The 22773-nt window shown below is 35.2% G+C and overlaps 2 protein-coding genes across 4 annotated transcripts in view; one reads left to right on the forward strand and one right to left on the reverse strand.

The window, feature by feature from the left end:
* The first annotated feature begins 481 nt into the window (after positions 1-481).
* cckar (cholecystokinin A receptor) lies at positions 482-11119 on the forward strand. Its single transcript, XM_055211249.2, has 5 exons — positions 482-1083; positions 2339-2590; positions 4743-5001; positions 5249-5376; positions 7607-11119. Exons 1-5 carry the CDS (start codon positions 912-914, stop codon positions 8191-8193), a joined length of 1398 nt encoding a protein of 465 aa, XP_055067224.2. The 5' UTR covers positions 482-911; the 3' UTR covers positions 8194-11119.
* A 2263-nt stretch (positions 11120-13382) lies between these two features.
* The window catches only part of rbpjb (recombination signal binding protein for immunoglobulin kappa J region b), a 54515-nt gene continuing 45124 nt past the window's right edge, over positions 13383-22773 (reverse strand). For all 3 annotated transcript variants that reach the window (XM_055211274.2, XM_055211260.2, XM_055211265.2), the window contains 4 exons: positions 22543-22683; positions 22258-22413; positions 22070-22173; positions 13383-19345 (listed from right to left, as the gene is read on the reverse strand). In XM_055211274.2, coding sequence (XP_055067249.1) covers positions 19012-19345; positions 22070-22173; positions 22258-22413; positions 22543-22683 — 735 coding nt within the window. In that variant the 3' untranslated portion in view covers positions 13383-19011. The remainder of the gene's footprint in view (positions 19346-22069; positions 22174-22257; positions 22414-22542; positions 22684-22773) is intronic.

Raw genomic sequence — 22773 nt, forward strand, 5'->3', positions numbered from 1 at the left:
TTTCAGCCTCTGGGTAAAATGTGTTGCACAATATGTGATCAGATGTGCAAAATGTGCAGCTGTATCATTAATATTGTTTTAGAGTAAAGTTTCAGTGTTTTTGTCAGAACAAGTGCAAGAAGTCACATGATTCACATTTATTGAAAGAAAATATGTACTTTTTAAATATAGGGTTACACACACACATATTCACAAGCACGTTTTAAACACACTAATTGGGTTTAAGGTTATGCTACATAAGTGACATAAATGTTTAAAAGCATATTATAGGCTAAGTGTGCAGGTAATTTTCCGGATGTTTCTCTTTCTCTTTAAAGCTATAAAGAGTGTTCAGGCTGTTTAAATGTGCGAGAACCCTGAGTGCTTTGTTCACGGTCAATAAACAATCCTAAAAAGGCCCTCACTCGCTCTCTTTTCTTCAGAATAAACTTATAAAGTTAGGATTGTAAAGAGTTTCTAAAAGTACCCAAACAACCTGACCTGTAAAATGAGAAAGGATTTATAATGATGTTAATTTAGAAAGTCTGTAGTGAAGTCATAGTTTGTCAGTCATGTGTTTGTGAAGGAGGGTGAGAGAGAAGACAAGGCGGGGTCTGTGAATCTGTGTAAGACAGAGATCACTGATCAAGTGCATTACTTCACAACTCAGGAGGCTCACAAGGCTTCAGGATATAGTACTGGCTATAGTTTAAGTATTCATTTTGTTCTAAAAAATATATATTATTTTATTTTTCACACTTTAAAAAACTTCAAACAGTTTTGTTTGTTCTGAACACATGCCATTATGATTTAAGATAAAATTATGTATTTTATTGGAGAGAGTGAGAGCGTATAGTGTATAATGGCACAGCAAGTGTTGCTGTTCTTTCATTTGCAAGAAATGAAAGGCAATTCTGTATAGACATCTATATATGGTAGAGGAAAAGAGAGAAGCTATCAGAAATAACACAGAAAACATGGAGACATACACAATCCAGGATATGCTTATCAATTCCACTGACATTTATAAACTATTGTGTGGACTGGGAATCGGTAATGCATCGGACTGCAAAAATGACAGTGACGCAAGATCTGAACCAAAAGGTAAAACATATTTTTATTCATTTCTTATGGCCTCTTTTACCTTTGTTTACATACTGAATGTGAATAAGCCAAACGTGTTGTACAGCTCTGTGTAGACAATTTAAATAATACAGGTTAACACTATGTAACTTCATTACCCAAGTGAAAAAGTTTAAAGAGCTCTATTTTCACGCACTAATTTTATACTTTATAATATACTTCTTTTTTAGTACTTCCTGAGATAAACTTAAGATCATCTAAGTGTACTTGTGCTTTTTTGAGACATAATAAATATGAACTAAAAATGTATTTAAAAAATTTATTTAGGTACCACTTGTAGTAAACTTGAACCCATCTATAAAAGTTGAATTCAAGTTCAATAATAAGTTAAAGTGTTATACTAAATACATTTTTAAATACAGAGATAGTATGTTAAAAGTGGATTTTAGTTCATTTTCATGGTGTCTTAAAATAGCACAAATAAGTACACTTAGATAATCTTAAGAACATCTTAAGAAGTCCTAAAGATGAATTTTTAGTATATTAAATACAAAATTAGTGTGCGAAAATAGAGCACTTTAAGTACACCATGGAAGTGTACTACTTTTCCACCTGGGTAGCTAACATAAATTAACAATAAGCAATACTTCACTGAAAGTAATGGTCAAAGCATGATACATTTTTGAAATACTAATGTGTACCTCTGAGGTACTAAAAACTCTTTAGATTCAAAGGTGTAATTTTTGAAATAGTACAGCCCCAGTGACATATTTTGACTTTTTAATTTATTAACCTTATACAAATGTTAAATCTAAAGTTTTGTTAACACCAGTAAATGCACAATGAACAAACAATAAAAATGTTTAGGTACTAACTACACTGTAAAAAATACTTGATCAAATGAGATATACAAGTCATGTCAACTTACTATTTTTTATCTTGACAAGGGATGAGTTGTTACAACTTATAAAATAAAGTTGACTTTTATCAACTATATCTTATACAGTTAGTTATAACAACTTACCTGTAGTTATAACAACTCATCTCTAGTCAAGATAAATAATAGTAAGTTGAAATGACTTCTGAGTTGATTCCACAAAAATATTTAAGGCAGCAAAGAATTTTTTACATTGTAACAATAAGACTTATTGTGAAAATGTATTGTTTGGTTTATGTTTGCATTAACTAATGTTACCAAATGAGACTTTATTGGTAAGTACCACAGAATTAATATTTATGTTTAATAATTATTTTCTTTCTTTTCTTTAAATCTCAGATATGAACCACACAGCACGAATTGTACTGTATGTGATCATTTTCCTGCTGAGTTTCATAGGGAATAGTCTCATTATCACAGTGCTGGTGCGTAACAGGAGAATGAGGACGGTCACCAACCTGTTCCTGCTGTCTCTGGCCATCAGTGATCTTATGCTGTGTCTCTTCTGCATGCCCTTCACTCTCATCCCCAACATCATGAAAGACTTCATCTTTGGCAAAGGCATGTGTAAAGTGGCCACGTATTTCATGGGTGAGTCAAATTCATGTTTGTAGTTTACATTTATTTTTAAGTAGCAGGATTATTCTGCATCTATCACATACAGTAGAATAGTTCAGTGTGTGTGTCCATCCCACTTAAAAAAATACAGATGTAACTATACACCAAATATCACAGTTATTGTTTAAAAGCCTACTAAATTTAGGCCTATGATTCACAAAAAAAATCTGGGATCATTTACTTACCCTCACCCTGTAAAAATGTCTTTGTTCTGCTGAACACAAATGATCTGAACAGATCTGGGACACTATTCACTTTCATAGTATTGTTTTTTCCTACTTTAGAACTCAATAGTGCCCCATCTGTTTGGTTACAATTTTTATGTTATTTAGCAAAACAAAGAAATGTATAAGTTTCTACGTCTTGAGTGTGAGTAAAGGATGGCAAAATGAAACATTTTCAGTGAATTGTCCCTTTAATGGCAGTACCCATCTTTAAAAGCAAATTCTTTTTAATATTGTTAAAGGTCATTTTTGGTTGGCAGTACCTAAAACTCATAATGATATCATTGTGGCCGAAACTTAAGTTACAGTAAGTGTTTTGTAGGCAACCATATTATTCAGACCTCGTTTAAAGAAATGTTCAATGATGCGATTAAACTATGTGTTTACTAAAATCTCTGTACAGACAGTTTATGATAAAAAGATAAAATTGAAAGTTTATAAACTAAAAACTTAGTGATATGCTTGTTTAGTTTCGTGAAAGTGTGTATAGTTAGCAAATAGGCTGAGAAGCAAAACTACACTGCAAAAAAATGACTTTCCTACCTAGTATTTTTGTCTTGTTTTCAGTAGAAATAAAAAATTCTTAAATCAAGATGTATTTTCTTGATGAGCAAAATGACCTATAAAAATAAGTCTAGTTTTTGGACAAAAACTTTACAATTAAAGTGAATTTGTGCTTAAAACAAGCAAAATTATCTGGGGTGAGAAAATTTTGCTTAAATTAAGTGTTAAGGAAAAAAGAAATTAAGTGTTTTTTCTTACCCCATTGGCAGATATTTTTGCTTGTTTTAAGCCACAAGTTCACTTAAATTGTATATTTTTTGTCTAAAAACTAGACTTATTTTCTTATGTCATTTTGCTCATTAAGACAATATATCTTAATTTAAGAATTTTTGAATATTTTGTACTGAAAACAAGACAAAAATGCTAAATAAGAAAGTCATTTTTTGCAGTGTAGATGCTAAAAATTGAAAGTTGGATTTAAATTTACGTCAGTTAGTAACACCTAAAATATTTAATTTTGTTCAATTGAATTTTTCTAACTTTCAGTGAAAAATTTAAGTTAAAAAAGCTTAAATGTTTTAGGTGTTAGTACCAACTGAAGTAATTCCAAAAATTGTAACCTTTAATTTTTCTACTTTAAGGAAACAATGTAAGTTGACAAAATTTTTTTAAAGTGTTTCAGTTGAGATCATTTGTTTAAGCAGATCCACTTTTTCACTTTTTACAGTGTAATGTTCCCACAACATTCCTTGTCTGCATTTGCGTATTTTAAATAGAAGTTGATTTAAAGATTTATTAGGGGCTAAAAGTTCAGAACAGGTTGTCTATGCTTGTTTGAAGACCACACTGCAGTGTTTTATTTTGTTTTATGCCCCACATTCACAGTAACATGAACAATTTATATCCATGTTGAATTTATTATACAGTTGCAATCGTGCAGTTTAAACAATTTAGTAATGAGAAGATGTCATTGTGTAATTTCTCAATGTGTGATATGTCAACTTGTTTTTTATGTGTTTGCATTGTGTTATTCTGTTATACGTTACAGGCCATGATAAAGCTGAATTAATTTACAGCCTCTCTGTGTATATCTTAACATTCAGACTAAACATATTGTGCTTGCTGTTGGTTATTCAAAAGAGCTTGGTGTCTTACTAGTCACAAAGGATGCAGTGTTGCGGCAATAAAGTGCCAAAAGCCATTAACTGTACAAACAATTCATACCTGTGTTATCATGGCTTGGAGTTAGTTTGTTATGAAGTGTTTCTGTCTCTGTAAGTGGAGGCAGATGTTTCCATGTTTCGGTTTACTGTTGTTTACATACACTTATATAGGTGTTAGCCAATATTTATTCCTGCACAATGTACAATTTTGTTCTTTTTGTGTACGATACGCAGGCATTTCGGTGAGCGTGTCCACATTCAACCTCGTGGCCATCTCTTTGGAACGCTACAGTGCCATCTGCAAACCGTTTGCTTCTCGCACCTGGCAGACAAAGTCGCATGCAGCAAAAGTCATCACAGCTACTTGGGTCGTATCTTTTCTGCTCATGTTACCTTATCCGATAGGAAGCACGCTGGTGCCCTTCATGCGCAGTAATAACAGCACTGGCAACATGTGCCGATTGGTTTGGCCCAGTGATGTCATGCAGGCCTGGTAAGATATCTTAAGATTGAATGATCTTTTATTCTGAGGAATAAACGGTTGTGGAAATATTACAATTTTGTCATTATTTATGTTTAATTTGTAATGCTATATTCCTTTAAATATTTGAACAAACAAAGCTAACAGTCCCAGTTTACTTTATTCAGAATGTCATCGCAAAACATACTTGATTCCAATACTGTGGATGTTTGCAGTTGTCTTGTTTGACTTTCCAACTGACCTTTCTAAAACTTCTTAGGAGCGTTTTACTTTTGCTGATTCTCTTCCTTGTTCCCGGAATCATAATGATGACAGCGTATGGCCTCACTTCAATCGAACTCTACAAGGGAATTAAATTTGAAATGGCCAATAGGAAGTCAAACAGAGGTATCCTAGACTTTCTAATCATTCCACTGTTGGGATTTTAGTGGCACATAAAAAGAAAAATCAGTAACACTTTGCTTAAAGGGGTGTTCATAAGACTGACATGACACCTTCATAATCATTACATGACACGTGCCATGAGCATAAAGGAGTTTATGCACGTTATGACAACTGTCATTAAGTGTCATTCGATCAATTATGTCATTTGTAATGCAAAGATGACATTGTTTGAGATGTCTTTGTTGTGACAACTTGACATTAACCAATACATCATAACCTGTCATGACAACTTGACATTACCAAGACAATATAACTGACCACTTTTTACCAGTGATACAAAATGTGTCATTGAAATGTCGTTAAGTGTTAATACTCTGTCAAATAGTTTTATAATAACATAATGAATATTTTTCTTGATCTCAGCTACAGTGGTACAAATATAATTTGTCATTAAAATGTCATTAAGTGTTAATACTCTGTCAAATAGTTTTATAACAGCGTCATGAATATTTTTCTTGACCTCAGCTACAGTGGTACAAATATAATTTTGTCATTAAAATGTCACTAACTGTTAATACTCTGTCAAATAGTTGTATAATAACATCATGAATATACTTCAGTTTATAATTTTTTTATGGTTCCTCTAGGTGTTTAAGAAATAAAATCAATCATCCAATAATAATAATAATAATTTAAATTGATGAAATTATGTTTTATTGCATTTGGAAACCCATTTACCTAAAATTAATTAAAACAGTACAATAATGGATTAAGCCATGCAGCATTGGGTCCATATCACCGGAAACCAGTTAATTACATAAAATTAATTAATTAATTAAATTAATTAAATGTTTTTGTTAGTTTTTCTATTACGTCAGAAAATTTCAGAACCCTCTGTGTGTATTGCTTTTATCCAGTCTCACGAAATTATGAATCTATAGTCACATCCATTTTTTATACTGTCACCAATTTCCGCGTTTTTTCGTGATTGTATCACATAGTTCTCTTTATGTGTCATTGTCACGTATTGGTTACTCAACTGCTTTTTCCTATTTTTAAACCATTGTCGCTTCAGTTTAGGGTTAGATTTGGTGTTTGCGTTAGGATGACACTTTAAGTATTGGTTTATACTATTTTTTTCTGATTTATTTTTTTATATTTTCAGATTTTTAAACTATTGTCGCCTGGCGTTAGGGTTAGAGTTGGGTTTGAGTTAGGATGTCATTTTATGTAAATCTAACCCAAAACCGTAGCGACAATGGTAAAAAAATAGGACAAAACAGTTGAGTAACCATAACCAAAACGTGACAATGACACATAAACAGAAATTCGTGATACGATCATGAAAAAATGCGGAAATTTGTGACAGTAAAAATATTACGTGCCTATAGATACGTCATTTTGTGGTATTGTGCACATACATAAAGTTAAGTATAATCTTTTGACTTGTCTGTTGCATTTTGTTAAGGTATTTAAAATATTTGACAGAGTATTAACACTTATTGATTTTTAATGACAAGTTCAATTTGTACCACTGTAGTTGAGGTCAAGAAAAATATTTATGATGCTGTTATAAAACAATTTGACAGAGTATTAACACTTAATGACATTTAAATAACAGTTTAATGTAATGCTAACCCATAAAGCTAGGTAGTTTTTTAAGTTTGATAACTATTCTGCTATGTCATGTTTATGACAGATTTATGACAAGTTATGATGTATTGGTTAATGTCAAGTTATCATAACAAAGACATCTCAAACAATGTCATCTTTGCATTAAAAATTACATAATTGAACAAATGACACTTAATGACAGTTGTCATAAATGTGCATAAAATCTTCTTCATGTTCATGGCACGTGTCATTTCATGATTATGAAGGTGTCATGTCAGTCTTATGCACACCCCTTCAAGTTATAAGGAGGATACACTCTAAAAATAAAAAGCCCAGTTATTTTCAAAAGCCCAGCTGTTGGGTTAAACCCCGAAAATGTTTATATTTGACCCAACAAATGTGTTAAAACAACTCGACATAGGTTTAATTACAACCCAATAAGCTGGGCTTGTCCCAACACTGGGTTGAAAATAACTCGGCATAAGTTACTTTAAACCCAACAGCATAGATTTAATTTTTTTTGACTATAACGATTTAATCATGTAATTTTGGCGTATTGTTAGATTTTAAAAACATTATGACTTTTATGAAATAATACAGTTTATTTTTTGCTTACTAGAGAAAGAATACAGCACCGCTAGCCTGAGACATGGCGACAGTGATGGTTGCTACTTCCAAGCGTCAAAGAGGAAGCGTTCGGACGCCTCGACCACCAGCCCGAGCAACTCAAAAATCAAAGTCGGTAGGGTTTGCAGCAACAGCTCTACGGCAAACCTCATGGCCAAAAAGCGTGTCATACGCATGCTGCTGGTGATCGTAGGGCTTTTCTTCCTCTGCTGGACGCCCATCTTCGTCGTCAACGCCTGGCGGGCGTTCGACAGACGTTCAGCCGATCGTCTTCTCTCCGGAGCGCCGATATCCTTCATCCATTTGCTGTCCTACACTTCTGCTTGCGTCAACCCCATAGTCTACTGTTTTATGAACAAGCGATTTAGACAAGGTGTGTTGGCGACCTTCAACTGCTGTAGGGCTGAACCGGATGATATGAGCAGAGGCAGCAGCCGCCGAAGTGTCGCAGGGGCCGGAGGTGCTGGAACGCTGTTTGGAACCAGAGGCGGCGGCGGCAGGACCGGACAGGCTGATGGAACCTGTGGAACGCTTACGAGGCTAACCGATAGTAGTAGTCGAGGGTCTGCACAAGCATGAAGAAAACAATGGATAATGACTTTAAACATTGAAAACACTTACCAAGAACTAGGACAAGAACAAGAAAATAAATTCTCAGTAACAAAACATAGAGATATAAGACAAATACTCTTGCCAAACTAGTTAATACAGTCTAAAGTCATCAGTTTTTAGCTAAACAAATGATTGGTTGACTGATTGATGCTGACTGAATATATACTGCTGATGACAAATGGAGACAATGGCTGCCAACAGCACTGAAACGCTGACAGAATCCAGTGCTCAATTTTATAGACATGTCCGAATTAAATAAACAGCGACATCAAATGAAACAGGACCGCTGCCATGAGAGAGACTTCAGTCCCCATTAGGGCTTTGAATTATAAACGTTGCGTTTTACAATATGACTTAAGATTTTATGGCTCGTCTTGTCTCGACTCGACAATTTTCTGGCCCACCTACCATTCGTTGTGAGAGCCGAATCTCTTTGGTTGTCTTCATTTTTATGCTTTACTTGAGTGTGAAGCAGACAAAACTATTGTCATTTACTCACCTTCATACAAGTCCAAATGACTTACTTTCTTCTGTTGAACAAAAAAGGAGATGTTAGGCAGAATATAAGCCTCAGTTTACATTTACTTTTATTTTATAGAGAGAAAAAGGGGGGTCAACGTTCAACAAATAACTCCTCTTGTGCTACATTAAGGAATGAAGTCATATATTCTCCTTTTTTAAGTAAACTATTCCTGTAAGTGTGTGTGATTGCTTGTTTGATCTGTAAAAGCAATCAGCATCCGAGCTATGTCAGTGCTGCATTAACCGTTTTCTAGGAAAGCACGGAGTAATTTCGTTATCTTGTGTGTTAGCCCAAACATACTGTTTGTACACTGTGGCGAGAGTCTGTCCTTATCACAGCATGAGATTTTTCACACCTGTTGCTCACTTCAAAGGGACTACCCAAGGCTGCTTTACACATCTGGACTATTTTCACCAAAGTACAAGTGGTTATACAATGACTATTGTGTTTGTTTATAACTTTCATACGTCTTCATTTTTTATTAACTTTATGTATGTGAGATGAACAATTTCCTTTTTAATTTATCAGCAGACTCATAAATGAATCCAGCATGTTTCCTGGCACACATATTTCTCTATACTCAGTGACAATGAAAGATTAAGAGGCAGTTTCCCGGACATGGATTAGATTAAGCCAGGACAAGGCTTTAGTGATATACAAGGAGTTTTTACAAACATACATTACAAAAACATTACTATTGTGCATCTTAAGGCAATACAAAGGCACTGATATATTTAAGGATATGACAGTGCAAGCTGTTAAGTGCAAGACAGCTCAAACAAGCATTCTAGACAAAGGTCCCTGTCCCATTTCTACCCCCTTAAAACTTCCACTTGGTTTTGAGTGCCCTCAACAGTAAAGTCCCCTCAACGAGGGAAGTGGAGGTTCAAATCTTTCCCTATGAAATGGGACCCCACTTTATGGAAAGTAGCAAAGCGAACGTGCTCACCTACGTCACGTGCAGCGTGATTATTATTAATATGATTGAACTCTCGATACGCCCGGGTTATACACGTTCATGTGAACGTCAAAACACACATCCTGAATATTGACAAAACTTCCCAGATCAGATGTATATATGATGGACAGACTCTCTCGAAATAGTCGGGTGATGTCGTCAGATAGCTCTGTGAAATATTTTCTAACAACTTCACAAACACAAAACTCGTGTTCAAACTAACATATTCCAACAATTTCCAGAATTTAAACATACTTATTTGCAAAAATATAGTTGTTCTTTTCCAGCAGCGTCCGCCATCTTGGTCGAAAAGTTTGACTAGCTCGCTGGGCTCGCGAGGTATCCTGGATAATTTCATCTCTCACTTCGTTTTAAGCCTGCATCGGTCCTGACCAGGCACGTGCACAGATAGGGCTCAACCTGTGCAGAACCCATGCCCTTTTTGTCATTACACTCCGAAGTGCCCTTTTTTTGGAGGTGTTTTATTAATTTTTTTAATATATAAATCAATGCTATTGTTAACCATTTACGTCTGCCTGTTTGTTTTACAAATATATTTATCAAATAAAATGTATTAAAAATATATATATATATATATTTTTGAATCCACTCAAACTGTCAGTCAAACCTCTTAACTCCGCCCCCTGAGTGCAGCGAGCTTCAAGTTCCACAGCAGTCAGAGCAGCTGAACGTCTTGCAACGGTAAATAAATATCTTGTTGTTTGAGTACAATGCTGTCTCATTAAGAAAGTAACACTAGTGTGTCTATAACGGCGCATGTTTTTATAACTTTTAGCCGAATTATCCATAGACGGGATTGGTCGAGTCCTGACTACATTTTGAGGGTTGATTTTAAGGGGAAAAGTAATGGGACGCCGTACACCTACACGTGCACGTGCAAAAGCGCGGGTTAGGGCAAAAATGTAGGGGGAAGGGTGTATTGGGTCGGGCCCTTAAGCCCTGTCCAGGAAACCGCCTCTGAAAATTGGATTAACTTAAAAAACTTAATTTTTTCACTTTGAGTGAACTTTTTTAATGTGTTTTCAATTGAAGTAATTTTTAAGCAGATCCAACTTTCACTTTTTCAGTGTAAATTGTAAAATCTCTTGGTATAGACAATTAATTAAGATTTTGCACAGTGTAAAATACTACAGTCCAAATATTGCAAATTTAATTGATTCATAACCAATTAAATACAGATGGTACTATATGAAGATTCAGTGCCTATTAATGATGGACTATAGCAGCTAATACATTATTATTTAAGGACACCTTTGATTGTGGATAAAAACGCACATACAGTACTGTGAGTCAAAGTGTTTTCATTTCAGTTTCAGAATTGGTATGTTTTTCGTAACCTTTTTATTTTACATTCAAGAGTTCCTAAAACACAATAAATCCATTTTGACTAATTTGACAAAAAATGTGTTTTCTATACCAAGAAAGTGACAAGATGAAAACCACTATTTTCTGTTACAAACTTTCACATAACATCTTAAGTTACATCTTTAATTAAAACATTACAAATTCAAATCTATCATTTGATGCAATAAATCCATTACGTTTTTTTTTCAAAATGCTATAAATTTAATGAATTAATATATAAATGTGCATTCATCTTTGCCATGTAATATTCATTTAGTTGACTAGAGGTATTTACTGATTTAAAAAAAAACATTAATGTCATTAATCAAAACACTTACTTTGTCATATTAAGAACACTGTCATTGCTGCTGTCATTCTTGAGATATCTTCACTGAACTTTTTGACAGCGATCAGCTGTAAAATGTTTTGGTCTTGCTTGATTTTGTGTTGACTTAGAGTAAAATAATGGAAAGTTTTTCACAATGTGTTAGCATGACAGAAGCTTGATGCTGTCGGTAGAACAAGCAACAGTCTGCATTTTTCTTCGCCCGTGTGCCTCTCACGTAAATTATTCGATTTTGACGGCTTATGTTTTCTCCCCGCCACAAAAAAATCACCAGTTTATCAATGCTATCAAAATTATTATTTTGTTTTTGTTTGTTTGTTGATCATGAAAGTAGATGAGGAAAACCAGGATTCCGTGTGTATGCAAAATGGCGCCGTTGTTGTTTACAATGCATGGATGGTGCGCTGTGATTGGTTAAGCGGATTTATTGCATTCTGCAGAGAAGGAGGACTGGCGTTTGTCGCGGTTTGAAAAAAAAAGGGAGAAAAGACAACAGAATAACACGGCGGATATCGGATTTACCATAAAATGAAGAATTTACTTTTTAATACTGACCTGATACAATACTGATTTTGGCGGTAACTAATTTTTTTTACTTTTTCACGCCAGCGTTTTTTTAAGAAGTTGCCAGCCAGTGCCAGCATTTTTCATGATTTTCACAAAGGTTTAATGCCTTCCAGAAAATGTTCTTCTTTAAATATATAAACAAACAATATTTCAGATGAAAGAACAGACCCTCTGCTTTCAAACAAAAAAAACCCGTTTCATCCTACCTTCATTATTTCTCTTGTAATCACCTCTAAAACATGGGTAGGTTTCTTCAAAAACACCCAATTTTGAGCAAAAAGCTGAGATAATTCCATTTTTGCGAAGGACTTTTGATAGAGATCAGATGCAGAGCGATCTTTAAAACATACACGGATGCTGCGTCCGAAACCGCCTACTATATAGTACGCGAAAAGCAGTAGGCGAGGCGAGTAGTATGTCCGAATACATAGTATTCGAAAAACAGTATGCGAAAAGAACCCGGATGACCTACTACTTCCGGTTAGATTTTGCAGTGTGCATACGATGGACGCTTCACTATCCCATGATCCCCCGGACGAGGAGTTATCCAACGAAGAAGAAGAGGCACGCGGCTGTTTTCACGCTGAAATGACATGACGTGATGACGACGTATGTCACGTGATGTAGTAACATGGCGGATGTAGTACGTCCGAATCTCATTCATACTACCAGGATTCATACTATACAGTACCTACTGTTTTAATGCCAAGTAAGTAGGTACTTCATCTAATTCAGTACCTACTATACAGTATGCGGTTTCGGACGCAGCCGGAGTTCTTTCTCTTTCACGTGAGGCACTACTTCCGGGTTGTATAAGTTGTGGATAATAGCGGTATTGCGGAAAGACGGAATATCTCGTCAATGGCGGTGAAAGAGTTAAAATCCTGTTTATCGCGTACATTTTAAAAAAGTGTACATTTTTGTACTATTCTCACCTTAACAATTTACACTTTAATACAGCTCTTTGTGGTTTATAGCATAAAGTGAAAGTAATTAAATGGTTAAAAAATGCTGGTGAATTTGTAAATGATCAGTCTCAGGAGATCAGATTCTACACTGTAAAAAATCATTTTTTAAGCTTAAGGTTGACATGACTTGAATTTAAGTGAAACAGAATTTTTCACAGTGTACTTGCGTGCATTTCTTATGCAGTGCATTTAAAGAAAAAGTTGCTTAATAGGTCCATTTAATATGTGACCCTGCCTGTGAAAACCCAGCTAAAGTCATTTTTGTGATTTAATTTATCCTAAATAAAATCATGTTACATATAAAGAACCTTTTGTAAAAATACAACCTTAATATCTTTACTATAAAATGATATCACTGGATTTCACACAGTGTCACAAAAATATTAGTGCATCAGGAATGTAAGGGAAGAAAATCTCACTTATACTGGATTTTATGCCAATATTGCAGTTTTATTTAATGACATGGATTTGAGCAGGTGCGATATGTACAAAAAAAACAAACAATTGAAACAAATGTTTACAAAAATGTCACATTAGGGCAAACTAACATCAGCCGCCCGTGAATGAGTGAGACTGCTACCGTACTGATACCTCTGAACTAGATCAACAGACCAAGAAAGATAAAGAGAGAGCTTAAAGGAAACAGAAACAGGCCAAAAGGAAGTGGTGGAGGGTGAACTGTACACATAAAGCCCAGCATCACACATCAGGATCAATCTTTACATGAAAAATGAAACGTTTCATTCTGTAAGCAACAAATCTATGTACGGTTTTCTATAAGTGCAATACGAGTAGAGAGGAACAGGGGACACCTTTCTAAACCTTGTCCTAAAGGGATAACAACTCTGTACCACAGATCTCTGATTATCCGATTATGTTTATGGACAAAATGCTACAAAATTATAACCGAAACTTTAAAAACTTACACTGTACAGAAATATGAAAAAATAATCAACTGTGGCAGCAAAAGAAAGTCATGCGGTTACCAGTGTGTATTTTTACGGTATGCTAGCATTTATTTTCCCATCCTCTATTCTTCTATGATCATTGATGAAAAACTGCCTCTCAAGCTGTGTTTGATAAGCAGTGCATGAAAATGTAAGACATTTGGCATATTAGAAGACAAGATAATAATAACCTACATTGATCAGAGCTCTTGAAAAAAAATTATGCTTTTGGAAGATCAGAGCAAAGTTAAACAGAGATATAAAAACCAACAGATACATAGTAATGACACAAGCTGACTCTAAAAAAACAACTGTCACACACTTGGAAATATAAAAGGGATTATTGTTCACTGAATTTTGCAATTAAATGTGTTTTAAGGCTTGGCACAAGACCCCACATGCATCAAACATGACCTGCGTTTGACATCTTCAGATGATTTATAATTGACTAAAATGAGATCAAATGTATGCATTTTGTTACGCGTCATCCAATAAATACAGTTTCATATATATGGCATAACAAATCCTTCTAAAGCTCAACACCTTATAAACAAAAACAAACTGTAAAAAAACAGTAAGATTGTCAATTGATTTCTTTTAAAGAGCAACATAATGCACTTTACCACAGTAACATTACAGTAAGTGAAGGGGGAGAGCTTAGCAAATCCACAATGTAAACACAACAGTGGACAGAGACTGTGATGAAACAATTCACAAATGTTCATAATAATGTCTAAATGATGATGGATTGCAGTATGCCAACAAAAACATTGCTAATATCAAACTGGATAAACGGTCATATGAGATGAAATGCTTACTTTTGCTTGAGTAGGAAATGTTTCAACAATGCAGTCTCATTTAAAGGCCGACTGGCTTAACGCACTTGATTTTTTCATTTGGTGACTTCTCTTCAGAGGGGCGCGAATTTAAAATATGTGTTCGGAGTGTCATGTGTTGCTTGTCATTTCAAAATATGTGTTCGGTGCGTCATATGAACCATGTGCATCATGCTTCTTGTCAAAATAAGTGCCTGCTGCACACGCGTCAAAACCGTTTATGATAAAAGAGTCGCTCACGTTAACAAAATACTCGCAAGACACTAACTTACACTAAACTCTGAATACACATGAGATTAAGCGAGTATCTGGCAAACACTTTTATCATAAACCCTTTAGACGCGTGTGCAGAAGGCACCTATCTTTAATAGACGCATGCTGCATGGTTCACATGACGTGCCGAACACATATTTTGCAATTGCATACCACACACATGATGAGCTAAATACATGTTGTGATGAACTTCACATCGTGCACCTTCAAAAAAGAAGTCACCGGCCGCCACTGTTGGGGATAATAATCAAAGGAAACAGAAATAAAACAATACAGTACCAAATTGTACGGTAAGCACCCGTAATGATGCCTTCTGTGGGTATTGTGTTCAACACACACTCTAAAACATGCTGGGTTATTTTTAACCCAGCGTTGGGTCAAAAAGGAACGAGCCCATCTGTTGGGTTGTAATAACCCTTGCTGGGTTGTTTCAACCCAAAATGCTGGGTTGTTTCGATCAATTGTTGAGTCAAATATACATTTTTTACCAAAGACTGGGCTTGTCCATTTATGACCCAACGCTGAGGGGAAAATAACCCAGCATTTCTAGGAGTGCAGGTTACGAAGTAAAAAAAAATTACTTTAGTTCAACCTAAAATACTTAAAGGGTCACTTTTTTGAAAATATGCTAATTTTCCAGCTCCCCTAGAGTTAAACACCCGATTCCCACCGTTTCTGACCCATTCAGCCGATCTTCAGGTCCGGCGGTACCACCCCCAGCACAGCTCAGCACAATCCACCGAATCCGATCAGTCCATTAGCATTGCACCCAAAAAAAACAAAGCGTTTCAATATTTTTCCTATTTAAAACTTGACTTCTGTAATTGTGTACTAAGACCGACAGAAAATTAAAAGTTGTGATTTTCTAAGCAGATATGGCTAGTAACTATACTCTCATTCTGGCGTAATAATCAAGAACTTTGCTGCCGTAACATGGCTGCAGGAGGCACAATGATATTACGCAGCAGCCGAAAATAGTCCCCTTAGTAACTTTCAATGGCAGGGGACTATTTTCAGGCAGTGCGTAATACCATTTCAGTCAGTCTTAGTACACGATGTAACTACAGAAGAGTGAAGTTTTAAATAGGAAAAATATCGAAACTCTTTGGTTATTTTTTTAGGCGAGATGCCAATGTTCCAATCAGATTCAATGGACCGTGCCAAGCCATGCCAAAAGTGGCACCGCCAGACCCAGAGATCAGCCGAATGGATTCCAAAACGGCAAAATTCAAATGCTTAATTCCAGGGGAGCTGGAAAATGAGCATATTTTCAAAAAAAAGTGAAGTGTCCCTTTAAACATAAGTGAACTATTTTCCCTTAAAGTGAGAAAACTTTTTAGTAACTAAAACTTTGAAGTAACCAATTGATGAAATTTTGATCAAACTTTTACTCTTTACAGTGCAAACCTACCCTTTGGGTTAAATGAAACCAGATTTTTTTATATTTAACACAACAATGGGTTGAAACAAGCCCAATTTCAACCCAACCTCGTTGAGTTGAAAATAGCCCAGCATTTTAAGTGTAACGTTTTGAAAACTTCTAGAACAAAAAACGAAAATGTTTGGCCAGTTTCGCTGCCATCTTTCCCCAAATAAATGTGCATGTTTGTCTGATACTGAATTGCAGCCATATGGTGAAATGGAAGAAGGCTATGGCCTGTTGCACAAAACATTACAGTAAACCAAGTGCAAAAGTTTTCAGAGTATCTTCATTCTTTCAGAACCTCAAAAAACCTCATGGAAGAGATTTGCAGCCTTAGATAGACTGAAGACATTTTTAGCAGGATGATATTAAAAAAGTAAAATTTAGTGGAGGCAACAAGTGAACTTTTTTTTGCAGAGACATTCAAGTTACAGTTTTTCCCGAAATATACTACATTTTACAATGCTGGAGTATTGCCTTTTTTGACAAGTTTCCTACGTACACTACACTATAGATTTTCCAAAGCGAGGAAGACCACGGGTGCGGGATCCACACAAATCTACCCGAAAGATGTCTGATTAACTTAGCATGGATAAGTGTAAAACAGAGAGAATATGACTCCAGTCGAGCAAGCTGGTCTTCATGACCACATACACTGTGGATCAGGCTGGTGAAAATCAGTGGCTTTTCCACAGACCAACATACACAAAGTGACCTATACAGTATTGCTGTATTCAAAAATTACATCTTTGAGAGATACACACACACACACACACTTAAAGGCCATTGACTTTCATGTTTATAGTCCCACGATGTCCATGTACTATCAGGACATTAACATACAAGGTTAAGACAACATCGGACGAAAAACACCTGTTCAACTAAACAAACCGACGAGGAACATCAAAGACATAACTGGGTTAAGAGACAGACAACACACACAGAAAAAAAACAAAAAAGACGAATAACAAAATGAAAGTGGGTTTGCTTATTTTTTTCCATTTTTGTTTTTTTATAAATTCAAAAGTTAAATTACTGTACAAAAGAAAGTCACAAAACACTATTAGTGCTGGTTTATGAGTTAATTACAGCTAGTTTTTTTTTTGTCATTAATACTAGTCTACTAGTTGGTGAGACACCAAGGCCACGATAAACAAATTAAATGACCAACGGAGTAAAGCTTCCTGCTTTTGGTGTACGAGAGGCTCGACATATTTTTCTTTCAATTAATAAAAACCAAGACAACAATGCAATATAATATCTTTGGGTATGTTCATCCTTTCTATCACACATTTAAATCAGAATGAAACAGAGTTTAAATATCAAAAATCGCATGTAAAATGTTCAAAATGCAAGGCTTGGTTTCTCAGGCCATGTTTGTCACCTCTTTTTAAGGGCTGAAATGAACCTGGAACCTTTGTTTACAGTAAGGCCACATCTAATGGTTGAGCACGTCTCCAAATTATTCATTTTTTGAGACAATTTATCATTTTAGAAAATGCAAATGGAAGTTTAGGAAGATCAAATGGATTCCAGACACATCACCTGGATAATGGATAAACGGATAACTGTAAAAGTAAGCAACATCCAACGGCAGCGACATTTTCAATTATTGATATGTGATAACCTAGCGTGTGCTCGAAAGCATACAGATGTACTACACTATGGCTACGGTTTCGTAAAGACACATTGCATCAAAACCTATAATAGGTCTCAATATCGTATATTGTGTTTTCTGGTGTATATTCCCAAATATGACATGTATTGTGAGATCTGAACGTGTGTCAATGAAATGCTTAAAGGAAGCGTGGCGCATATTGTAATGCAGGCAAGGCGGAGGCATTGCTTAAAGCTCTTCTCTTTTTAAAAGACTTCATAAAAACGCATGGTTCAAAAATAGGCCCTCTGAGTTTTTCCCAAATGTGAAATTAAAACAACTAAACCGAGTAGAAAAGAAATGCAATGTACTATAAAAACAAAGTATCAAAAAAGCAAACAGATGTTTGGAAGTCGCTATATACAGAAGCCAGACGACAACGGAAAAAGAAACTGAACGGTGAAATCTCAGAGGAGGAACAGAACCTATTTGGTAACAAAAGTGTACTATAATGTTTGATATAAAAAAGGTATGGGGATCAAAAAATGTACCTTTACTAAAGCTTATACAATATCATTGGTCCATAAAAACTGTCGTTCTCACAATTTCACACAATTTGAGTTCAGACCGCCCATGATACGTCTCACCCAACGCACTCGGACTGAAAGAAAGACAGTTTTCAGTTGACGCATTCTGTACATGGCTGACGTATCGCTGTTGCGGTCTCATCTCCACATCTTCAACACCTGTTGATAGGTGCCGATGTTGCCAATATGAAGATTTCTCTCAAGCATTGTTTATTGCTAGCGCTAGACGAGCTCCTCGAAAACCACAAGAGAGCTCAAATTTCCTCGCCACAGGTTTCATACTTCTCAGAAATCCTTGATTTTGAATCCTCTCAGTCATAGGATTTAATATGCAGCACTTTAACAAATAGTTATTTTTTTCATACATTGTGAGTTTGTGTGCGGTCCTACGTGTGTTATAACACCACAGCCGCGGCTGCATTAGAGGATGACGCTGTGACTGCATTAGTCGTGCTGTTGGCCCCGTAAGCCGTTTCTCCGTTCCCTCCCGTGCTGTTACCGGTCGTGGAAAGTAAGCCGGCGTTGCCCGTTCGAAAGATCGCGCCGGCCGCCCCGCAATGAGGCCGTGGCCCGGGTTCGGGGGTGTACGTGAACGTTAAGGATGTGGAATAGATGATACCGTCATGTCGGACCAGCGTTACAGGAACCTGCACCGGCTGCCGAACCCATCTCCAGCCTTCGCGGAACGCCGAGATGTCTGGAACGACGCACAGAATGCTTTCTCCGCACCTACAGAGGAAAATCGTCTATTATTAACTCAGTCAGTCTCATTGTCTGCAATATATTTAGCTGACCCTGCTATAAAAACTACGTATTTGCTTTTTACAGCTACATAAAGCTTTAATGTATTATACAGTACGTGTGGGGTCTTGTTCCTATCTGATTTTATTAGATAGAGGCACTTCACCGAACTAACATGTCATTTACTGCTGCACTTAACAGGTTCAAGAGGTTTTAAATGTGTGTTTATAAAGATCCAGAGGTGTACAGAGAAGTTACACTTCAAAAAATGATTTTCAAGAAAGAAATGTCTTATTATTTTTGTCTTGTTTTCAGTAAAAATATCTAAAAGTTCTTAAAGTAAGATGCTTTATATTGATGAGCAAAACGACCCAAGAAAATAATTCTAGTTTTTAGACCAAAGATATCAAATTTAAGTGATTTTGTGCATAAAACAAGCAAAAAAAAAATATATGCCAATGGGGTAAGCAAAAAATCTTGAACATTTTTCTTAAACACTAAATTAAAAAAAAATCAAGAAAAATAAGCTTACCCCATTGCCAGATTTTTTGTTGCTTGTTTTATGCACAAAATCACTTAAATTTGACATTTTTTGTCTAAAAACTAGACTTATTTTCTTGGGTCATTTTGCTCGTCAAGAAAATACATCTTAATTTAAGATTTTTTTCCGATATTTTTACTGAAAACAAGACAAAAATACTGAGCAAAATTTTTCTTGAAAATCATTTTTGCAGTGTACACTTGAGTATTTGGCCATTTACATACTTAAATGATAAAAATAAGTATTAATTGCTAAATGTTTCCTTGTTTAATTACACTGCACGTACTAGTTAAAGAAAAACTGGGTGACATTAAAAGATCCCTTATGAAAACTAATACTATTCATAGTTTTTGGTGTATTGATTACCATTGCCAAAAACCATGGTAATCAAAAAATGATTTCTAGAAAAAATATTCTTAGTATTTTTGTCTGGTTTTCAGTCAAAATATCAAAAAATTCTTAAATTAAGATGCTTTTTCTTGATGAGCAAAACGACCCAAGAAAATAAGTCTAGTTTGTATACCACAAATATCAAATTTAAATGATTTTGTGAATAAACAAGCAAAAAAAAAAATCTGCCAATGGGGTAAGCAAATTTTTCTTGAAATTAGTGTTTAAGAAAAATGTTCAAGATTTTTTTGCTTACCCCATTGGCAGTTTTTTTTTTTGCTTGTTTTATGCACAAAATCACTTAAATTATTTTATATTTTTACTGAAAAGACAAAAATACTAAGGAATTTTTTTCTTGAAAATAATTTTTTGCTGTGATGTTGCAAGACCATGGTTAATTTGTGGTAACCATGATTTAACTATAGGGTAACACTTTACTTAAAGGGGGGTTCAAAAGACTGACATGACACCTTCATAATCATGACATTTCATGAAGTGTCATAAAACATGAAGGAGATTTTATGCCCGTTTTTGACAACTATCATTAAGTGCCATTCATTAAATTATGTCCTTTTTAATGCAAAGATGACATTGTTTAAGATGTCTTTGTTATTATGACAACTTGACATTAACCAATACATTATAACTTGTCATGACAACTTGACATTACCAAGACAACATAACTAACAACTTTTTACCAGTGATACAAATTGAATTTGTCATTAAAATGTCATTAAGTGTTAATACTCTGTCAAATAGTTTTATAACAGCGTCATGAATATTCTTCAGTTCATAATGTTTTTTTAAGTTTCCTCAATGTGTTTAATAAATAAAATCAATAATAATAATAATAATAATAATAATAATGTAAATTATATTTTATTGCATTTGGAGACCAATTCACCTAAAATTAAATGAAAACAGTACAATAATGGGTTAAGCCATGCAGTGTTAGGTTCATATCACTGCAAAAACAATTAATTACATTAAATTAAATTAATTAAATGAATTAAATGTTTTGTTTTTTCTTCTGTCAGAACATTTCAGAACCCTCTGTGTGAGGAAGAAGTTCTGTTGGTTGTCGTTTTTTATGTATTGTGCACATACATAAAGTTAAGTATAATATTTTGACGTGTCTGTTGCATTTTGTTATTTACAACTATTTGACAGTATTAACACTTAACTACATTTAAATGAAAGTTAATTGTAATGTTAACCCATAAAGCTAGGCAGTTTCTTAAGTTTGATAATTATTCTGCTATGTCATGTTTATGACAGATTTATGACAAGTTATGATGTACTGGTTTATGTCAAGTTGTCATAAAAACATGTCAAACAATGTCATCTTTGCGTTAATAATGACATAATCGAAAAAATGACGTGTCATAAATGTGCATAAAATCTCCTTCATGATTATGAAGGTGTCATGTCAGTCTTATGAACACCCCTTCAAGTAAAGTGTTACCAACTAGGGTAGCAATTGTTGTTTAGTTTACCTGTAGTAAAAACATGGTTCATTTTCGTAAGGGATGGTGGATGGTCTCTCTACATTTAGTCAAACGTTGTGAAACAAATCACAATTTTCACTTTTGTCCAGGCTATACACCAGCTTAAAGGAACTAAACATTACCTGAAACAATCTAAAAGCAAGGATTTAATGCTCTGGAGCGTATTTATTTCATTCAAGCCAATTTGTTAAGCAATAAAATCCTCAGTATTCCTATTCCTGGAAATCTGTCGGAAATCCTACACAGATGTGTGAATCCAAATAATACCCATACCTGTACATGGTCTCAGCCTCAACGTCACCAAACCACACTCGTAGGTTTGAAGTAAAGTTCTGTCCGGTCAGCTCCAGCATGGCTACATCTCCTCCACCATTTAACTACTCAAACACAAACCAGGAGTTGTAGACATGATAAAAGACAAGCGACATATGTCTGGAGTAGTGTGTTTGTCAATGTGTTACCTGTAAGCTCTCGACCACAGGCACAGGTGTGACAGGGGTGTGTACAGGGCCCATGCCCTCATAGAAGGTGTATTCGGCTTTATCAGTGCTGATGATTGTCCAGGAGGCACCGTCATTTATCATCTCCTTATTTGGTTCTTTTGGGCATGGAGTGGCCTACAGGAGAGCACATAAATCCAAAACTCAGCATTTATAGAAATATATTATTTCAGTATACTTTTAATTGATCAAAAAACAACGTGTTACGGGTACTTTCCTACGCATCAAAAAAGTAACGTGGCTCACTTGAAATTGGATGATCCTCTCTTGAGAAAGGCACAGGTACATCCTCTCTGTATCCTTCAGGTAAAAGGCACACTTATGCAGCTGAGAGACCGGATCATCTGCGTCCAGTAAGGCCGTCTGCTTATCCACCTTACGGATGATCTAGAAAAGAAAGGGAAGTAAGGTTAATGACTTTATTATTGAAACATCTGGAAGTGGGTTGTCTTCACGTATCCTATCAGCTCCTCACAT

The sequence above is a fragment of the Misgurnus anguillicaudatus genome, chromosome 21 (genome assembly GCF_027580225.2).
Source record: "Misgurnus anguillicaudatus chromosome 21, ASM2758022v2, whole genome shotgun sequence".
NCBI classification, from domain to species: Eukaryota; Metazoa; Chordata; class Actinopteri; order Cypriniformes; family Cobitidae; genus Misgurnus; species Misgurnus anguillicaudatus.

Coding starts and splice junctions, on each gene's coding strand:
- cckar (XM_055211249.2), top strand. CDS start 912: ATGGTAGAGGAAAAGAGAGAAGCTATCAGAAATAACACAGAAAACATG. Junction 1,084..2,338: donor CGCAAGATCTGAACCAAAAG/GTAAAACATATT, acceptor TTTAAATCTCAG/ATATGAACCACACAGCACGA. Junction 2,591..4,742: donor AGTGGCCACGTATTTCATGG/GTGAGTCAAATT, acceptor TACGATACGCAG/GCATTTCGGTGAGCGTGTCC.